This window comes from Camelus ferus, chromosome 13 (assembly GCF_009834535.1).
Source record: "Camelus ferus isolate YT-003-E chromosome 13, BCGSAC_Cfer_1.0, whole genome shotgun sequence".
NCBI classification, from domain to species: Eukaryota; Metazoa; Chordata; class Mammalia; order Artiodactyla; family Camelidae; genus Camelus; species Camelus ferus.
Genome location: NC_045708.1, coordinates 21,964,455 through 21,984,905, shown reverse-complemented (window position 1 = coordinate 21,984,905; position 20,451 = coordinate 21,964,455). Strand labels below are relative to the sequence as shown.

Genomic DNA, 20,451 nt, shown 5'->3' with positions numbered 1-20,451 from the left:
CTGATGAATGGGCCCAGAGAGAAGAAGGACTTGCTCGGAGCCCCCCAGAAGCCCCATGGCTTCAGCAGTCCAGTGGATCCAGGCCAGACTCCAGAGCACATGCTCTTCCCACCATGCCCTGAGCCCTGGGGATCCATCAGATTTTCTGTGCACCCACCATGGCACCCAGCCCAGAGCAAGGGCCAACCTACGGCAGGAAGGATAGGAGGGAGGAGACAAGTTGCTCAGCAAGGCCCTGCAGACAGGTCAGCGGTGGGCAAGGCCTCAGGGAAGCACTGGTAAGATGGTCCAAAGACCAGCCTCAGGGCCCTCCTCTCCACCCCAACTCCAGCCTCACTGTCCCTTATGTAGACATGCTCCAGGTCCCCCTTTTCTTACCCCCAGGCTCCCTTTTTCCAAAGCTCCTCCTTCCTCCACAGCCCTTGCCCCCACACTCTCCATGACCCAGAAGACAGAGCCCAGGCCGCTCTGTCTGACCTGCAAGGCCTTCATGGTCTGGTCCCTACATGTCAGCACCCACAGCGCTGACACGGTGTTCCCAGCCCCAACACTGGCCCGATGGGATGGGGCCCACGCCGAAGGGGAGGGGGCAGAGAACATGGGAGGCACACATACTGGCTTCTTTATTGGCAGAGTCTTAGAGACTCAGTAAGGCACAAAGTCTAGGAAGGGGACAGGGTGCCCTTGGGGCCGTAGTCTGTAATACCCGGGCCTCAGAGCTGGGCACCCCATCCTGCTAAATGCTGCCGCTCTCTGAGTGGCTCTCAGTGTTTCTCTCAGTCAGGACCCTCCCCTGGAGAGCCTTAGAACAAGGGGCCCTTTTATCCCAGGAGGGTGAGTGTGGGCTAGTGGGGACTAGGGGACAGAGGAGGCAGCTCTGTGGTCGGGGCAGTGGGAGGGCGGGGCTCAGGCATGGACCTGACGTTCCTCCTCCCTGAAGGCACTAAGAACAGAAGGCCCAGCTCAGGGGCAAGTCCCGGAGGTGGGGCAGGGACTCAGCCTGCTGTCACTGAGCCCCGAGGCAGCAGGTGGGCCAGCTGCAGGGGCTGCCTCAGCTGAAGTCGCGGTTGGGCAGGAGGAGGGGGGCTACCAGGGTCCACAGGTAGAGGAGCAGCCCCGCCCAGCTGGCACAGATCTTCACCCACACGGCGGTCCACGTGCTGATCATCTTCAGGGTCTCACCGGGTCTGGAACACATCATCATCCCAGTGAGCCTGGCCCCCAATCTTGTGACCGCAGTCCTGGCCCTGACCTTATGACCCAGTTGTGACCTCGGACTTCAACTCTGGCTCTTACTCTGTAACTTGAGCCCTCGAGTCTGATATTTTTGACACTTGGCCTTATGACCCTACTTATAGCTCTTGACCTTGTACCATGGACCTCACACCAACATCAGTTCCACCTTGGCCCCAAACCCGATTCTGGTCACTAACCTTGTTATCCTAATTCTGTGACCTTACTCCTGGTCCCTGACTTTGGGACCCTGAAGCTCCTGACTTTAGTTCTGACCTCTAACCTTGACTCTGACCCTCGATCCTATAACCACATCCCTGACCCCTGAGCTAATGACCACAGTTCTGATATCTCTGACTTCAATTCTGACCCTTGACCCTGTGACCCTAGTCCTGGCCTCTAACCTTGTAACTCTGATCTTGGCTCCTTGACCTGGCTACTTCAGTCCTGGCTTTCTAGCCTTGTAACCCCAATTTTAACCAAGAGACCAAATTGTGACTTTATATGGCCCCAACTCTTGACTTCATGACTTCTGTTCTTGACACTGTGACTTGGATTTGGACTCCACATCCTAATCCTAACCCTCCAACCAGAAATCACAACTCTGACCCCACAACCCAAATCACCAGCCCTGATCTGTAAACCCGGTCTGCCCTGCACAGGCCCAGCTCCCCCTCCTGTGCTCCCCACCTCCTGTGCTCCCCACTTCTCAGTACTTGGTGAAGTACCAGCTACTGAGCAGACTGGGCACTGGCGGGAAAACCGGGGCATGGGCGGAGCAGGTTCTGTGGAGGCTTCTAGAGAGACGTCTCCATGCCCAAGCCTTGAGCAGGCATCAGGAGAACCCCCATGCGGGGCCGGAGGAGAGGAGACGTGTGGCGCACGCACTGCGGGCATCACCACCCTGTCCGCGCCCGGCAGGGCTGTACGCTCACACCTGTACCAGTTGGTGAGTGTCATCATGACGTGCAGAGAGGCGAGCACCAGGCAGAAGTGGAAGAAGGAGTAGCTGTAGGTGACGCTGTCCTGCTCATTGTCTATGGCTCGGCCCTCAGAGATCACCACCTGCTGCTGCGTGGCCTCCTGCACCTGCGAGCACTCCTCTGTCTGCATCAGGGTGTTCACCTGCCGGTGGTCTGAGGAGCGCAGACTGCAGAGGGAGGGAGGAGGGTGGCCGTCAGGCTGTCACTGCCAAGGTGGGCAGGTGGGCGGCGCCAGGGCCCCTCACGCACTGCGGCATTGATCATGATGACCACAGGCACCATGGTCCCAGGGCCTCAGGAGCTGGCAGGCCCAGGAGTTAACAAACTGCTTTGATTTTCAACTCTATCCCTCCTCCTGTGTGACCTTGGGCAAGACACTTAACCTCTCTGAGCTTGTGATTCCTTGTCTGTAAAATCAAGGATAAGTGTACTACTTCCCTTACAGGCTTGCTGGGAGAATTAAATAGAATAATGACATGAAGTCCCCAGAACTGCACCTGGCACAGAGCAGAAACCAAATAAACAGTCACTGCTATACTGGTTGTTCATTTGCCACTTCCATAAACATGTGTCGAACCCTAGTATGGCGAGGACCATACCAGGTGCTACATGCATTAATAATGTTCACAGCAGTGCTCATTTGCTGTTAAATTTGTTTTCTTTTACTCGCTTTAGCTGAGTAGTGTTACCCACCACCGCCCCTTTCTTTACATTCACAATACAGAATAAGAGTGAGGTTATTTTGTCGTTGCTCTCTAATGAGGTCTTGATGTTTTTAACAGTATTTAATAGTTTGAGACGCATATACAATTTTGAAAATTCAATCTGAAAAAAAGCGAAAGAAGACTCAGATTCCAGGCCACACCATCAAACTGAGAAATCGCCCGCTGCTGAGCTTCAGCTGACCCCATACTGTGTTGCTCTCTAGTGCAGTGAGCCCTCTGGCTGGGGCAAGAGCCACCACCATCAGTGGTTCCGCCCTCCTGGCTGCTTAACTTCCTTGTTCCTGTGTTTTAAGAATGGTGCTAAGAGGTGCTAAGAACAGACGGGTGCCCTGGGCTCTCCAAGGTGCCGCCCAGTGACCAAAGGCGGGGACGTGTGAGTATGCGAAGCATCAGGAAGCACAGCGGTGTGCCTAGGCGGGGACGGGGAGGGACAGAGCGCGGGGACAGGGCAGTGTGCTCAAGCTCCAGGGCCACTGTGTGCTCAGGGCCTCGGACAAGTGGCTGCGCCTCGCCGAGTCTCCATCTCCTCCTCTGTAAAATGGAGAGGACCTGGGCCCTTCCAGGTTGGAAAAGGAATCAAAGGAGGTGACAAAGAAGAGAGGTGTTGGTGAACCGCCCCAACTTGACTTGGAGAAGATGTTTTGACAAATGAGAAAACAAAACAAAATGTGAAACAGCCTCAAAATGTTCTAGCCCAGGGGCCTGGAGGCAGGTGCACTGCCCAGGGGCCCAGGATGGATGATGGGGGAGCAGGGGGGAGCAGGGCAGAGGTGCCCTTCAGGGAGTAAAGGGCAGGCACGCAGGTGGCACGCGGAGAAATGCTGGGTCACAAGAAGGCAGTAAGTGAGTTGGCCAGATTCAGTGTCAACAATGATTATACTCAATATTCTCATCCAGTGACCCTTACAAAACAGCCATTCGCTGCCACCCAGCTATGCAAATGTTCACAGCTCTCAGCAATGATAGCAGACACTTATTTGGCACCTACTACTTGCCAAGTTCTTTTCTAAGAGCCTTATATATATTAACTCATCTGTGACTCTTCAACAATCCAATGAAGGAGGTACTATTTTTATTCCTATTTTACAGACGTGGAAACTGAGGCACAGAAAGGTTGAGTGACTTGCCCAAAATCACACTGCCAGTCAGTGGCAGTGCCAGGTTCAAATGCAGGCAGTCTGGCTCCAGAGTTCACACTGATGAGCACTTGCTAAGATGCCTGCTTTGAAAAAGTTGCCATCTAAGAATGAGTTGCTCTTTCTCAGGGGAGACTGTGGGGTCACGAGCCACCCCAGGCATTAGAAGTTCTCATCCTTTAACTGAAGAGCAAACTGAAGCTGGGAGAGGTGAAGCCATTTACCCCAAGGCCGCACAGCTAATGAGTGACAGAGCCTGGACCCGTGGGCCCCAGTCCAGGCTTCTGCCCTGGCCCCACAGCTGCTTGCATGCACCTGAGCTGGGCGCGTGAGTGTGCAGTAAAGGGCCCGGGGCCAGGAGGCAGGGTTCATCCCACTCCCACTGCCCAGTCGCACTGTGCCCTCTGACTCAGTTTCCCCACCAGCACAATGCAAGGGCTGGACGAGCTGCCTGGGAAGGGTGCCATCCAGGTTGCCATCCTGGCTCCCACATCCTCCCCTCACTTCTGGCTCGGGGCCCCCAATAAGGATTTCTTCCCAGAAACCAGAGCCCTCCACCCTACCTGATGAAGAAGGTGCACAGGATGAAGACAATGAGACCCACGATGCTCGGTGCGTCCCACCACTGGGTCTCATAGCCCTCGGGGCCTGCCAGGATTGTCCCGTTGCCAAAGTGGGTCAGCAGGTGGGGGTTGCATTTCTGGTCTGGGGATGGGAGCGTGGTCACTCTCAGCCCATGCAGGACAGGTCTGAGTCTCCAGGGAGCCCAGAGGATAAGCTCAGATGGACAGACAATGGACGGGCAGGCGGACACACAACCAACCATCCAAGTCCCAGGGACAGACAACACTTAACAGACAAAACAACAGAGACAGCTCCAGGCACAGATGGGGTCCTCCCAACTCCCTGAAGGACTAAGTCTTGGAATGGGCTGGGGCTGGGATGTCCCTGTCACCTTTGAGGGACCCCAGCTCCCCAGAGGGCCACTGCTGGCCCAGGAACAAGACCAGACCTCCTGGAACCCAAGCCTATACTCACCAGGGACATTGGATAAGGCCAGCCAGGTGACAAACATGGTGTAGAGTGTGATGACGGAGGCCTGCAGCAGACCTGAGTTGGGCTGGGCATCCTAGTAAGAGCAGTCTATCAATATGACCCCTGCCCAGTCTGGGCACACTCCACCCCCAGCCAGCCCACCTACACCCAACCAGGGGACCTCAGAAACCCCTGCCACCCTAGGGCCATCCCACCCCACACCCTTTGGGAACACATACCACCCAGGCCATCCAAAGGTAGAGTCCTAATTCTTTCTCTTAAGAGACTACCCTACGTGTTCCCCTGCCGAGAACTCTTCAAGGACAGGCACCTCTTCACACTCAGTTAAAGCCCTCCTCTGTTTACCCCACCTTTGTCTTCACCTGACCCCCGCAACCTCCGCCCCTTCCCTGCTGACAACTCCCCAGCCACCTCTCTGTCAGTGGAACCTGCCAAATCATCTCAGACCTCAGTGCCTTTGCACTCACCATGTCCCCTCTGACACGTCTCTCCCCCGTATCGTCTCTGCACCAGCAGCCCTTCCTTAGTATTCATGCCTCAGCTCAAACAGGATCCCCAAAGAGGCCCTGACAACCCTGACTGTGGCAGCCCCTGGCCCTGCCAGCCCACCTCCCTTTCAGCTCATGCCCTCTTTTACTTTCCACGTAGCACTTATTATCCAAAATCACCTCACCTGGCCTGGTCTCCTATTGGTTGTTCTTTCCCACCCCTCACTGCACACACACTTAGAAATCTGAATCTGAACTCTGTGATTAAGAGCACAGGCCCTGGAGCCAACCTGCCTGGGTTCAAATCCCAGCCCCAACCCTTACTAGCTGTGTGACCTCAGGCAAGTCTCTATCCTTCAAGCCCCCATTTCCTCATCTGTAAAGTGGGGAGGATGATGGTGCAGGGACTAAAGGACATGAAAGGTGCCATTAGCTCTTGGCTGTTACCATTTTTCTTCCTCCTCTTCCTCATAGTTGTATCCTCAACATCTGGCAGAGTGCCTAGTACACATTAGATGCTCAAGAGGTATCTACTGAATGAATATGATTGCTGTGTGACCTGGGACAGAGGCATCACTCTCTCTGGGCTTCAGTTTTCTCACTGGGAAATGGAGGCTCTGGCCAGAAGGAAGATTCCCAACCTTTCTGCTAAGGACCCTCAAAGACTATCTCACTACCTTTGAAACCCCTGGTGGGCTGGTATCCCAAACTGTGACGTACCACTGGACTCAGAAGGCTTTCTTTCTGAAGAACAAATGATTACCTTGGAAGCCGCCACCCATTATCCCAGATGATCTGGGGTTGGAAACTGTGGAATTGTACCTTCTAACAACACTTCTTGAGATGTCAAGGAATGTCACTCAGTGACCCTTCCTAATATTCATTTGCATAGAAACAATGATGACAACAAAATAATGCTAGTAATAGCCAATGTCTGATGGATATCCACATGCCAGGCACTGTTTTAAGTGTTCACAAATATGGTCTCAACCTTGAGAATAACTCCAAGTAGTAAGTGTTAGTATCCTCATTTTACATTTGAGAAGAGAGAGGCACAGAGCGGTTAAAGCACTTTCTCAAAGACACCCAGCATGTAAACGTGAGAGCCAAGACTCTAACCTCGGAGGGCTGACTTGGGAGCCCACGCTCTTGGCCCAAGCTTCTGTGACTAAGAGCCCCTGTCCCAGGACTCCGGGCTTCCTACAAGAAGTCCCACACACCAAGGGGCCTGGTTTCAAGCTGAGAAGAGACAGGCAGGCTCACCTGGACCTTGGGCAGGACGGCGACTATGGAGATGCAGACACAGAGAGTGAGGTTGAGGCTGATGAAGACCTTGCCCTCGTAGCAGGCGCCAGGCTGGGTGTAATAAATGAACAGCAGCACCACGGCCGTGATCGACAGTGCATAGAAGAGGATGGTGAAGAAGAAGAGGCCTGGGCGGGAGGGGCAGCAGGGTCAGGAGGCACAGGGATCCCCATCCCTCGAGGGGGCTTCTCGGGCAGTCCTCCCTTCTCAGGCCCCAACTTCCTCCTCCTCCAAGCAGCTCCTAAACTTCTATCACTCACCAAGCCTTTGTGAGTTTCTGCCCCACCCTGAACTAAAATGCTTCACTTGTGGCAAATAAAGTCACCATAAAAATAAGTACAATGAATACAGAACAGTCTTTTAAAAAGTGAACTAGATGCGTGGGGACCAGGGAGGCCAGCAAGTTGAAAGAGCTGTGAAACCAAACCAGCCCCGAAGTGAGCCTTTCTTCTTCTTCTTTTATTTTGGGGGGGGGGTGGGGGTAATTAGATTTATTTATTTAATGGAGGTACTGGGGATTGAATCCAGGGCTAAGCACGCACTCTACCACTGAGCAATCCCTCCCCCGAGCCTTTCTGCTTGATCCATTCAGAAGAACCGAAAGATCTGAACAGCGATCCATTCTGCCACTGAGGTTTCCATAACCAGATGTCATTCCTGGTTCGGTCCGGCTGTGCACAGCCCATTCTGCAAGGACCACTCAACCAGACCCCTTCAAGGCCTCTCCAGGGCAGCTCTCCTTTGACTGCCCTCAGTGCCCTGAATCAGCCGCCCAGGCCCACACACACCCTTCCTTCCATCTGCCTGGGACAGTTCAGCTCCTGCCCTAAGGCAGGAGGCAGCTTGAGGTGCCTGGAGGGCCTTCATCCAGCTTCAAGGACCCCCACTCCTTGGGTATCCCCACTCTAGCATGAGCACACTGACCTGCATACCAGGCTCGGGAGTCGCACTCCTCGGCCTTGCTCAGCCACCGCTGGTTCCAGGAGTGTGCAAAGTCGATGACCAGCACCAGCTGGATGAGGAGGAAGAGGAAGGAGCCCACGACGCCAAAGTAGAACCAGACTGGATGGGGAGAGGGGAGGGAGGCGTGGAGGTCCAGCCGAGGGGCAGCAGCCTGGAGCCAGCACCTTCCCAGGTCTCCCTCTCACACTCACTGTTACACATTCAATAGTCACTGTGCCACGCCCTGCACTGGGATCACTGAGAAGCAAAGTCCCCTCCCTCAGGGAGCCCCTAGCCATGCACAGAGATGCCATGTGGCAGGGTATGGGTCAGGGTCAAGGTGGGTCCCCACCCCCACCCCCAAGTTGCCCAAAGGCCATGTGGCTACGCACCAGAGCACTGTCTCTTGGGAGGGGGGGCAAGGACCCAGCCAGCAGCCTGGGGTTTTTATGCAAAGAGCAGCCCCACTCTGGAGACCCCATCTCCCTCCCCTAGCCCCCATCCCTCCCCACCAAGGCCACCTACCATTAGAGAAGGAGCCATCAGGAATGTAGAAGGCGCCCACAGTGATGCCCACGAAAACCAGGAATTTGAAGAACCAAAACCTGTGGGGGGAGGGGTAGGATAGACAAGAGAACTGACTGGGGGGAGGGGAACAGGCCTGACCTCCCAGAACCCCACCCCGAAAGAGCTGGTACTGGGAGAAATGAGAGGGACTTTCTAATGGTCTGAGGGGCACAGAAACTCTGTCCTGGCCCTAGAAAAAGCCCCGAGGGGCAGAGGGAAGGACCAGTTACAAGTAAGGATAGTCATCGAGCTCTGTCCCCAGCTGTGTCACTAAATCGCTGTGTGGCCTTGAGCATGCTGCAGCCTTTTCTGAGCTTTATTTCCTCATCTGAGAAATGGGAACCACTACATGAGCTGATCTCTGTGCTAGGCCCTCCTGGCTGGAGTGTCTCCTGAGTCTGAGGGTAGGGTCTGGAGATCGTTGGAGGCAGGCAAGGGAGGGGGAAGCCACTGTGGAAGGGCCCTAGGGTGCAGGCAGGGCCCCTCCTCACCCATTCTGGATGGCAGCCCTGGGGTCCCGGCTGCTGCGCACGCAGATCATGAGCAGGCAGAAAATGAAGAAGAAGGCAGCCATAGCGAAGCACATGCGGTAGGCGGCGCGATGGCCGAGCAGAGAGCCACAGTCGATGTGGCCCTGCAGGATGATGGAGGACCCGGCCCCCTTCTCACACACCCAGGGCAGCTGTGGAGACAGAGCAGCCGGAAGGTCCCGCCCCACCCAGAACCGGGGATGACTCTGCCTAAGCCAGGCAGGCTCTCCTCTCCCAGGGCTGGGTGGGATGGTACACAGAACCTCCCACCTCCAACCACTGCCCACCTCCATTCCCATCCGCCTCTGCAGCTGAAGTCCTACGAGTGAGCCCCCCAGGGACAGACGATCCAGGTACATCTTGCTACTGCCTGTCAATTTCCCGGCTACCGTCCCCACAGCGCCAGGAACACATGGCACCGTCTCAAGCAGGATTTCCCCAAGTGCTCTCTACCCACCAGCCACAACTCCTCTCATACAGAACTAGAGTCTCTAGGGTGGGGCCTGAGAATCTGCGTTTCTAGCAGACTCCCCAGGGTATTCATGCCTCTGCACACACTAATATGTCAGAACCACCAGCCTGACTGTCCCACCAGCTATGAAACACTGAGATGAAGGGGAGACTCAGGACCCTAAAACTGGGCTTATGCATTAAAGTGGGGAGAGCTTGCCCTGGGCCAGTGTCTAAATGGACAATAATGATTCATGAGGTTAACCAAGGGACCGTGGCTTATGAGAAACAAGAATCCCCATGTGGGGCTCAAACTCTCCTCCCCACATGACCCCCCCAAACATCAGGCTTGGATCATGGAACACTCCTGTCCACCTCTTTTTTTAATTAACTTATTTTTATTTTATTTAAATTTTGTTGGGGGTGAAGGAATTAAGTTTATCTGTTTTATTTTTTAATGGAGGTACTGGGGATTGAAACCAGGACCTTGTGCATGATAAGCATGTGCTCTACCATTGAGCTACACCCTCCCCAAATTCCTGCCCACCTCTTGATTATCTGGGTCCCCAAGCCTGGGACCCCTGGCAGCTAAGCCTTCAACAGAGGCCTGGTCCTGCAGGTGGCTCACCTTGTGGAGCTGACTCTCCACGCCAGGACTCAGCATGATGATGGACACCAGCACCCCCAGGAAGAGGAAGGCCGTGAAGATGAGGCGGCTCACGGTGGAGTTATAACTGCAGGGGCAGCAGCTGCACAGGATGCAGGGGGCAGAGCCGCAGAGGCAGGACGCCTGCAAGGAGGACAGGGGACAGCGCCTTACTCTCTGCCTCCCCTCCACTCCCTTTCCCTGCACAAGCATGCAACACCCACCTGCTGTCCATTCGGTATCTCCAAACCTACACCGAGCCCGCTTGTACCGCACAGGGCAGTGGCATACCTCTTTCCCAGATGTTACCCCATTTAACTCTCAAGCTCGAGGGGGAGGCCAAGAAAACCAAGGCTGGAAGACTGTGGGTCCCACAGGGACACACAACCAGTAATCAACAGAACCCAGATTCAAACCTGGATCTATCTCAGGTACTACTGTGGCTTTGAGAGAGAGAGAGAGAGAGAGAGAGAGAGAGATGGGGTTGCACTGTTTCTTACTTAGGAGGCAGAGTGGTGAAAAAAAAAAATCCAGAAGGCCACCTCTGTCACTAATTAGCTATGTGACCTTACACAGCTCATTTAACCTCTCTGAACCTCAGTTTCCTCTTCAATAACAAGGGAATCATAAAGGTACCTACTTCTCGCATGGCAGTTCTATGGATGAAATAGGGATTTTTAAATTGTAACTCCCCCAAGTTCCCTTTCCCCATTCCCATCTTTGTTTTTCTTCATGGGACTTACTACCATCTGATGGGCTTCCTAGTTCACTATTCTGTTTGCCTGCCTCCCATTGCTAGTTGCTAGCATACGATCTCCACCAGGGCAGGGGTCTGTGTCTGTTTTGTTCACTGCAGAATTCCCAGAGATGGGACTTGTGCCTGGCGCATTCTCGGGAGCTCTGTGACTATCTGTGTTTGGCATGGTACCAGACATGTGTTGAGACCTCAAGAAACAGCGAGCACCTAATAAATAAACATCTGCTGAATGAACGGAATGAGGAACATGAGTAGCTGTTATTTCCGCTTGTACCATTTGTGGACAGCAGCGGCGTCCAGCCCTTCCCCTCTCGGGCTCCCCTGCCCTCTGTCTGCCCCTTCCCTCCTCAGGGGCTGGCTGAAATCATCTGGAGGCTGGTGATGCCACACCATTCATAGCTGTAGACTCACCCCCCGGGGGCCGGTTCTTCAGCTCAGCCTTGGAGAAAACAGACCCACATCCAGATACATCTGGAAAACTTGTTTCTCTTTCCCTAAACAGCCCCAAGTCCTTGTTCAGGTATTTAAGAGTCCGGAGGGCAAGACACAGGGCCCGCCCTCCTGGAGCTTCCAAGGGCAGGAAAGATACTCAACAAATCATTACACCCATCAAGGTAAGGAAACATACATGTTGCTGCAAGTGACTGGTGGGGGCTTAGTATAGATTGGGGAGGGGGTCACTTCCCTGAGGAAGTGACATTTAAGCTGAGAGCTGAGCAGTGAGGATTCACTCTCCTGACCAAGAGGAAGAAAGAGGCTTCCAGACAGAGGGAACAGAGCCAGCAGCAGCTCTGTGGACAAGAGGTGGGCATTGGAGGAACCAAAAGAAGGCCCTGTGGCCAAACCTTCACAAGCAAGTGTTGAGTGGCGATGCTGGCCAGGCTGCCAGGGCTTGGCAGCCCCATACAGGACCCTGGTGTTTGTTCTAAGAGCAAGGGGCATCCATTCGAGGGTTTCAGGTGGGAGGAAGAGGAATAGCCTTACACTGACTGATCAGCTTTGGGGAGCGCAGGACTAAAAGGGGCTCCTTGCTCCTCTGAGACTCGCCCACATTTTCTGGACTGGACACACAGGGTACCGCACAGTCTGCTTGCTTCTCATCTCCCCCCCTCATCTCCTCCAGACTGCAAGTGCCCCTGGAAACACTCTTTCCTACCCTTCTATCTCATCCCCAAAGCCAAATACTTGGATGCTAATGAAATGCTTGCAGAATGCAATTCTCTCTCATGATTCAAATCATAAGTCGACCCATTCAGCGACTTCTATTTACATCTGCAGCCCCCAGCCCAAGCCCTGACTCCTATCCACGGCCACCTTTTGGCAGGGGCGGGCCGTGAGGAGATAAGCAAATGCCAGAAAAGGTGTTTTATAAACCAGAAAGAGCATTCTGAGATCAGAGAAATTAAGAAACTGGCCAGAAGTGGACAGCAGTGCTGAGATTCAAGTAATGAGTGATGGCTTCCCTTTAGGATGAGTTCCTCTGTCCCAGACTCTGCGGTAAGCACTTGGTCAGGGTTAAGCCTCACTGACACTGGGAAGTGTGCTGCAACCTCCCACTTACAAATGGGGAAACTGAGATTCAGATAAGTGACACAACCAAGGTCACACAGCAAGTGAGCTGAGGGGCTGGGATTCAAGGTCAAGTCTGTCTGCACCAGGGCCTGCTAAATCATTGATGGCAGTCTCATTTCACTTCAAAACACCCCAGCAATGAAAACAACCCCTCCAGTGCCCAAGAAAACCAAGGGAGGCCAACAGGCATGGATCTCAGGAACCGAGTGCCCAAGTAGCCAGGTCAGGGCCCAGCTCTGGCTTGTTACAGTTTCAATTTGAGACATTTGAGACACAGGAAAAGTTGTCCCACTGCAGTCAGGGAACTGGCCTTTCAATTCACTCTGGTTCTTGGAGATCAAAATCCAAGCGTGCCTGATACCTGAAACCTCAGGATCTCCAAGGGCCTGGCCGGCAGCCACAGAGAGCAGGTCAGGGAGAGAAAAATACACACAGCCCCCAGCTGCTTCTGGAGCATCCTTAGACTTGTTTATATATTCTGCACCCCACTCCACCTGCGGGGACCACTCCTACAAGAACCTCTTCCCACAGAAGTGCCAGCCCACGGGAGTAAAGGCAGACATGTGGGCGCATGCATACACACAGAAGTTCATTGTTTCCACCAGGAAAACCATAGGGGAAAACTGAAAATAACGCAGTGTCCATCAACATACTGTGGAACTCCCCTAAGGGGGATCTCTCTGCTGAGTGGAGCAGATGTGTACAGGTAATACTTAAGTGGGTACATGTAACTAAATATAATTAACTATAAGCTATCCCCCCAATAAAGTTGATGCTACTATGAAAAAATAAAAATTTTAAATTGAGAAAAAAAGACTGAAATAGGCACAAAGCTTTAGGTTGTATGAGCTTAGGAGAATATCAAGGAGTTCAGGTTTTTTGAGCACAAGCCACCCATTCTCCTTGCTTGGCTGTGCAATAAACTTTTCTCTGCTCCAAAAGAAAAAAATAAAAAGAAAGAAAAGAAAAAAGAAAAAGAATATCAAGAAACTGCACATGACCTGCATGCCCAGCACCAGGGGACAGCGGTGGCCCACTGACTCTGTGGAATGTCAGAGAGGCAGGGAAGGTCAAAGTCGCTGGACTGACAGCTACACGGGCTATGCTTGTGATGCAACGTGGACGGTCGAGGCCGACTGTAACACCGTTCCTGCACTCAGATTACAATGCGCCCCCAACTCCCCAAGCGCACTCAGGAGAAAGGCAGCAATGGAAAAGCACCAGAACACTCAGAGTGACAGAATCTTAGCACCAGCCAGGTTCTCAGAATGGAGAATTCAGAACTTAGGAAGCCCTGGGTCTTAGAGTCTTTAAGCCGCAAGGCTCCATGGCACCTCATAACTGGCTGAGCCACCCAAGGACTAAGAAAAACACAGGAGAGAACAGGTCAGCCCCAAACTACTCAAAACGTACTTCCTTCCCCAATGCAGTGCCAAGAGGAGAGGGCCCGTCTTGACTCTGCCGCCAGCTTGCAGTACAACCTTAGACAAGTCTCTTTTCTCCCCCCGTAGGATTCAGTTTCCTCAGCCAAAAAATGGGCTTCTGGGCAGGGCGGTGAAGTGGCTTGGAGCCCGTCAGGCAGCCCTGGGCTTCACTGGCTTCCCCACTTCCTCGAATGTGGTCTCCAGCACTCCACTCCACTCACAGAGCAGCGGCTGCATGCCGGCTTCGGGCGATTCTGGCCTGCTCCTCTCCAGCCCATCCAACCTTCCCAACATGCTGAGAGGCAGCGGCCCTTGTTCTCTCCATTTTCCAGACCAGGAGAGAGGTCCTCAGTCTTGTAGCTGAGAAGAGGCCGAGCCAGGACTGAGACCAATCAGTCTAACCCAAAGGCCTTTCACACCCGCTCGCATGTAGAAGGCCCTCCCTACATATGTGCTGACCTCCAACTCACCAGGTACTGGCTGGCCTGGTGACTCCCATCCCTTGGGGGTCCCTCTGAACTCCTCCCGGCCAGGACTCACCTTCAGCCCAGTACAAATGCTGACCAAGAGAGCCACGAGAGGCATATTCAAATGTGTTATGGCAGGAAGGGTACAAAAGTCTTCCCCACCGACCCATGTATGCCAAACATTCTCCCTAAAGATGCCTGGCAACCCCCTCTTCAGAACTTCACTCCTTCGGGGCAAATCTCCATTAAAACTGGTTGTTACTGCTGTCTAGTAGCGCCCAACTGCACCACTTAATACTGTGTGGCTGTGGGGAAATCACCTTCCCTCTCTGATCCAGCTTCCTCAGCTGTGAAATGGGGATAATATTAATTACTTCACTGGGGTCATTGTGAAGATTAAATGAAAGGATGTATATAAAGTGCTCACTACACCGCCTGGGCTACCACTCTGGGACATGAGTTCTGGGCCGATATATCATAAGGACGCAGTAAATGGTGGCTGTTGTAGGCATGGTTATCTGTAAAATAGGATAACCGTGTCATGGGGTGGGGGTGGGGGCCAGCAATGAGATGGCATGAGTGAAGGGCTCAGCACAACACCTGGCAGGCAGTAAGTGCTCAGTAAACACCAGAGGTCTGAACCCCAAGAAGCCACTGACAGGGGAGCAGGTCCCTTGCAGATATTATATTCAGAAAGTGAACCTCCCAGTTCCCCTTTGGGCCAACCCTCAGGCATCCAGATGTGAAGGAAGGGGTGGGCAGAAGAAGCCTGGATTAGAAATCAGACTGTAATCCTGACTCTGCAGTTCCTCCTCCTTTCACTGTACAACCTTAGGCAAGTCAGCTAATCTCTCTGGGCTGCGGTTTCCTCATCTGTAAACTGGGGGTTGGAGCAGGCCTGTCAGATGACTTCTGGTCCAGCATTATAGGAGTCTATGACTTAGAGATCAGCACTTGGCTCCAGAGGGAATTCTCCACCTACCTTTCTAAGATGATAATAACAATAGCTCCAATTTGGAGCACTCGCTCTATGCCAGGATCTGGGTGGGGCACTTTATCATCTTCGCAACAGCAGTCTGAGGGAGGCAGACAGGGAGACAGAGGCATAGGGAACTGCCAGGTCTCCCTTAACACCCTCCACCCCCAGGCCAGTTCAGCCAGATGGAATTCTGGTCAACTACAAGGAAACTCCTCCTTCCCCACCAGGAAGCAAACACTTTCAGGCCAGAGCCCCAGCCCAAACCTTGGTTTCATTGGGCAGGGAGGGAGGGACCTCAGGGACCAGCTCTTGATTTTCCTCCTGCGGCTGTACGCACACACACACACACACACACACACACACACACACACAGACACAGACTTCACATATGGGGAAATGGAGGCCCAGGAGGACAAGAGATCTGTCCAGGAACCCACTCTATAACCACTGTGTGCAGATATTATTCTCAGAAAATGGCTGTAAAGTAAGTCTCTAGATCCCCCAGCTCTCCACCCCTACGCCCTCATCCTAACACACTCACAAATCAGGGACAAAGGAAAGCAAGTCTGAGATTCAGCAGCCACCAGACCGCCCCCCTCCTCTTCCTCTTGGCTCCTCTTTGTGTGGGGCAGAGGGGGAGGGGGCTGCTTGAATGAAGCTCAGATTTAATGAGGGGAACAGGGAAGGGAGAGGGGGCTGGGAAAGGAGAAGGGGCCTCCCGGCTGGGGTCTGCCTGATGCTCCTCCCCTCTGCTGGCTGCAGCCCCAAAACAGAGGTTGGCTGCTCCCCAGGTCTCCCAGCCCAGGCGACCAGGTACTCCCCCCACCTCCCACACACACCCCAATCTCCCTCAATTCCTGAGTTTTCCCATCCAGCGTTGGGCCTGGTGGCGGTGACAACCCATGCCCACTTCACTGACGAACAACTTAAAAGGCAGAGGGGGCCTTCCTCCCCAACCCCCATTTCGGAGCCGGGAGGGGAAGGGTCTGGGGCTCACTGGGGAAGTGCTCAGGAGTTAGTCTGACCAGACTGAACGAGACGCAGAGAGGCTGATAGCTTGGACGGGAGGGCAGACCGGTGCGGACAGACACCGAACCCTGGAGACAGACAATGACAGAGAAGCAGCGGACGGACAAAGAATCGGACAAACGAACGGACAGAGACAGATACCAGAAACATATAAATGGACAAACTGAGGCAGACGGGCAAGGACAGAGACTGACTGACAGATTGCCAGAGAAAAAGAGAAGGACACACGCAGAGAGGGACAAGGACCAGGCAGGCCACACAGTCAGAGCGTCCGGGAGAGAGACGAGAGGCGCACCGCCAGGATAACTCCAAGTGGGGCGAATTGGGGCCCAGCAGCCACCCCCACCCCGGGGTCTGGGCCTCAGTCTCCCCAGTTCCCGGGGGGAAGCCCGTCCAGTGCACTCCCTCCCCCGCGGCGCGCCCCACCCCCTCCCTCGCGGTAACCCGAGCCCCGGACACCAGTTGTCCCCGGCGCCCGCGGGCCCTGGATGGGGGTTGGGGGACTCGGTGAACAGGCAGATCCCGAGGGCGGGGTGCGGGCCCAGAAAGACAAGTTTGGAGGAAGGGAAAAGAAGAAACTATTTGGAGGAAGAAGTCAGGAGAAAAGTGCGCGGTTGAAGAAAGAGCCGACGGCGCAGGCGGGCGGGCGCGGGGTTCGGGACTCACACAGCTGAGCAGGGAGCAGGCGCCCAGGCAGGCCCCCATGTCGGCGGCGGCGCGGGGCGCGGGGCGCAGGGCGCAGAGCGCCGGCGGAGGGACTCGGGATCCGGTCGGGCTCGGGGCGCCCGGACTGGCCCCGCCCCCGGTCCCGCCCCAGCCCGGCCCCGCCCCACCTGCCGAAACCGCTCGCCGCTTTCCGGAGGCGCTCGGGACCTTCCTGGACTCACCTGGAGCAGGTGCGCCGGGCTGGACTGTAGGAAAAGTAGGGTAACCGGGGACTCCAGTGGCCGCGCGAGACGCGCAACCGGACCCGGCTCTGGCCCCGGCTCGTGTCCCGATCCGAAGTGAGGGCTGGGAAATAGTGAGACCTGGGTTCCAGGCCCGGAGAGGCCGCAGTGTGACCTGCAACACTTCCCCCTGCCCTCAACCTCAGGGGACAGAGCCAAGAGATGGTCACCTCTGACTCCTCAGCTCTTGCCGTAGAGCCTCTGCCCAATACATTAAGTGCTGAATGATGAATAACCGGGCAAAGAAATGGGCAAGTTGCTTCACCTCTCTGAGCCTCAGTTTCCCCAACTGTAAAGTGAGGATACCTACCTCAAAGGGCTGTTACGACACATAGTAGATGCTTGACAGATGTGAACTGCCTGTTCCTGTTTCTCCCAAGACCTGGCCTTGCACTGTTTCACCTGAGCTCCTCTCCGTCCTCCTGTTCCTCAAGCTCTACTGACTCCTGTCTTGGCCCACATGCTCCCCCAAGCCACTTTTTCTTGGTGCCTCATCTTTTCCCAGGGATGCCCAAACCTAGCCCCAAGCTAAGGAGGTCAGAAAGGGTGGGTGGGTCACATTCCTGCCTTCCTGCCTGTCCCTCAGGGGTAGGTGAGAGACACCAGAAGCCAGACTCTGTAATTACTCTCAGCTCACCCTCCAGCCCTCTCCTCACTCAACTGTACATGGGATGATGTTAGGGAAGGAAGTCTGAGTGCCCTTGGACCAAAGATCCGGCTTGACTGTGATACATGGGGCATCAGGCTTAGCCATTAATTGTGCCAGGACTGTTCCAGAAACAGACCCCACAGTTTCCCTCTTCCACACTTTTGCCTGCAGGACAGCCTCCCCTTGGAAAGTCTTTCTTCTCTTTATCCCGTTCTCTACCTTTCAAAGCTCACATCCAGTATTTTCTTGGTAAAGAGAACCACCACCACTCCCAAACCACTACCTGGCCCCATTAGGAATAAGCTTCCCCGTGTTTCTACAGCGTGAGACTCCTTGATGCCTCACAAGTAACTAAAGCTACCACAGAGGCCAAGCTCACACCAAACTCTTTGCCCTACATGGTCCCACTCAAGCCCCACAGGAACCCTGAGAAGTAGATTAACTCCCCACTCCACCCCAATTTATAGATGAGGAAACAGATTCAAAGAAGTAAAGTGGCATGTGGACGTAAACTGAGCACTGACCAGCTATGATTATTGGGGTTGTTGTTACTGCTGCTCAAAGCCACACTGCTCAGAAGGGCAGAGGTAGAGGACCACCCAATCCAACCTTGATCTCAGAACCCAAGGCCTGTCCCTGACATCCCACTGCCTCTGTTTGAAAAGGGAGGTGACACTACACAATCTGCCTCTTTTTCTGTCCAATAGTGTCTTCAGTCCTAGACTGAGACCTTTAGGAGACTTTGAGCCACCCAAGGACTGTCCGATTCACCTCTGGCCGGTCCCTCCCCAGCCTGGGGAACAGCACAGGGCCTGGCGCACTAAGGCAGTGAATGCTTCCCGAATGAATGAACACCTGAACATTTACCATGAGCCCAGTGTCCTCATTCTGTTGTGACTGACAGTCTGGTTCAGAAATATCCCTACACTGTCACCTTATACCCAGTGATCCTCTATGCATAGAAGGGTATGCAGTGGTCAGAAGTGAGCCGTTCTCATGGCCGCCCACCCCAGGGTCAGCTCCTTTGACACTTCTGCCCCAGGGGCCAAACTTCCCAACCCTCAGCCACTCACTTTCCACGACCTAGTCCGACAGAAAACACCCAAGATGAGCAACACCTGAGGCTCTTGATCTGTCACCACCTCTCACACCCTCTGCCACCCTGGGGGCCACTTCTCTTCTCCGGACCTCCTCCCCTTTCCCTGAAATGAGAGTGATCACCCTGCTTAATCTTACGGCGCAAGTTGTGAGCATCCAGAAAGCATTCTAAGCAAAGGCAGCTATCTGAAAGGAGAGAAGGATTAATATGCCTGCAAGTGTAGAGAGACAGCCCCCTCTCATTTTAGACTGAAATCTTCCGGAGCATGATGAAGTGCTGCCTGGTCCTGATCGCACCCCGCACAAGATGGAAGCCAGCTGAGCTCTCACCCCCCACCCCCCAACACAGAGGGCCAGAGCAGCTCTGCAGACAACTCACTGTGTAGCCTTGTCCCGGTGTCTCCTCCTCTTTCAGCCTCATGCTTCTCATCTGTAAAACGGATATAATCGTTTTTGCTCCAGTTACCTCAGGGGACTCTTGAGGAGATGAAATGAGAAGGTGGATAAAGAGGCTTCATTTCTCGGTATCCTGACAAGCCCACCTGACTTTCTCCCAGTCTTGAACCTCTTGCGTGGAGCCAGAATCATTCTATGTCTCACACTTCCAAAGGCAAGATCACAATCAGGAGCTATGTGATCTCGGCAAGTCACCCAGCCTCCCTGAACCTCACTGGAGGGTTAGGATTCAGGATCACCACAGCTCTTCCAACCAGGTAATGCCACATAAATTACATCCATTGAGAGAAACATGCAGGAGTCATTTGGTCGAATCCCTATGCCCATCACCCAGCCCAGACAGATGCTCGACTCTCCAGGTCGCAAAGGAAGCAGGTTCTGGCTCCTTGGGCCACTCACCCCAGGGTTTTCTAATCTGATCTCATTGGGTCTCAGTTTTCAAATCTGCAATATGGAAACAATCCCTTGCTCAAGCCTCCCTTCCTCCTGCTCAAGCCCCCCTTCCCCCTTCCAGAGTCTTCCAACCATTCTTGCCCATTCCTCTCACCATCCTCCCATCCATGGGGACGCCGATGTACTCTGGCTTTGAGCCTCCTGTCCCCTCGGCCTCGATATCTGCACTGGCCTCCACTTCCTGCTTCTGACCCATTTACAAAGCAGGGCTGAAGCTATCTCTTATGAATATTCATATGGGATAATGAGGGCTTGAGATGGGGGAAGCATCTGGGAAGAGGCATTCACAGGACACCATCCACCCACTCTCCCCATATACGGCCCCCCACCAAGGCTGCTCTCCTTCTCAAAAGGTGCATGGGGTTTTGGCACAAAGGTCTGAAGTAACAACAATAATAATATCCACAGCAACCATTTTAAGTCCTCACAACACATCAGGCACCCTGCTAAGAGCATCTCCTGTAAGATGCTTTAAAGATGGGAAGTATTTTCCCATTTAACAGATAAGGAAATTAATGCTCCAAGAAGTAACATTCACAGAAGTCATATGTGAACTGTG

The 20,451-nt window shown here is 53.9% G+C and overlaps 1 protein-coding gene across 3 annotated transcripts; it reads right to left on the bottom strand.

Annotated features, from left to right (window-relative positions):
* Positions 1-599: 599 nt before the first annotated feature.
* SERINC2 (serine incorporator 2) lies at positions 600-20,074 on the bottom strand. Of its 3 annotated transcripts, XM_006176179.3 has the most exons (11): positions 19,987-20,074; positions 19,363-19,413; positions 10,044-10,205; positions 8,927-9,117; positions 8,394-8,473; positions 7,851-7,988; positions 6,885-7,054; positions 5,116-5,206; positions 4,641-4,782; positions 2,171-2,383; positions 605-1,187 (listed from the first exon to the last, which is right to left on the bottom strand). In XM_006176179.3, the coding sequence occupies exons 1-11, from the start codon at positions 19,999-20,001 to the stop codon at positions 1,052-1,054; spliced, it is 1,389 nt and encodes a 462-aa protein (XP_006176241.2). In that variant the 5' UTR covers positions 20,002-20,074; the 3' UTR covers positions 605-1,051. The 3 variants fall into 3 exon arrangements, with proteins under 3 accessions (XP_032351637.1, XP_006176241.2, XP_014407402.1); XM_032495746.1 differs by lacking the exons at positions 19,363-19,413; positions 19,987-20,074 and adding an exon at positions 16,956-17,105 and having other exon boundaries at positions 600-1,187; XM_014551916.2 differs by lacking the exons at positions 19,363-19,413; positions 19,987-20,074 and adding an exon at positions 15,264-15,350 and having other exon boundaries at positions 606-1,187.
* Between the last annotated feature and the right edge of the window lie 377 nt (positions 20,075-20,451).

Excerpts from the sequence above, each read along its gene's own strand:
- SERINC2 (XM_006176179.3), bottom strand. Across the intron at positions 4,783-5,115 it reads GGCCTTATCCAATGTCCCTG|ACCAGAAATGCAACCCCCAC; the intron begins GTGAGTATAGGC and ends TCCCATCCCCAG. Across the intron at positions 2,384-4,640 it reads CTGTGCACCTTCTTCATCAG|TCTGCGCTCCTCAGACCACC; the intron begins GTAGGGTGGAGG and ends CTCCCTCTGCAG.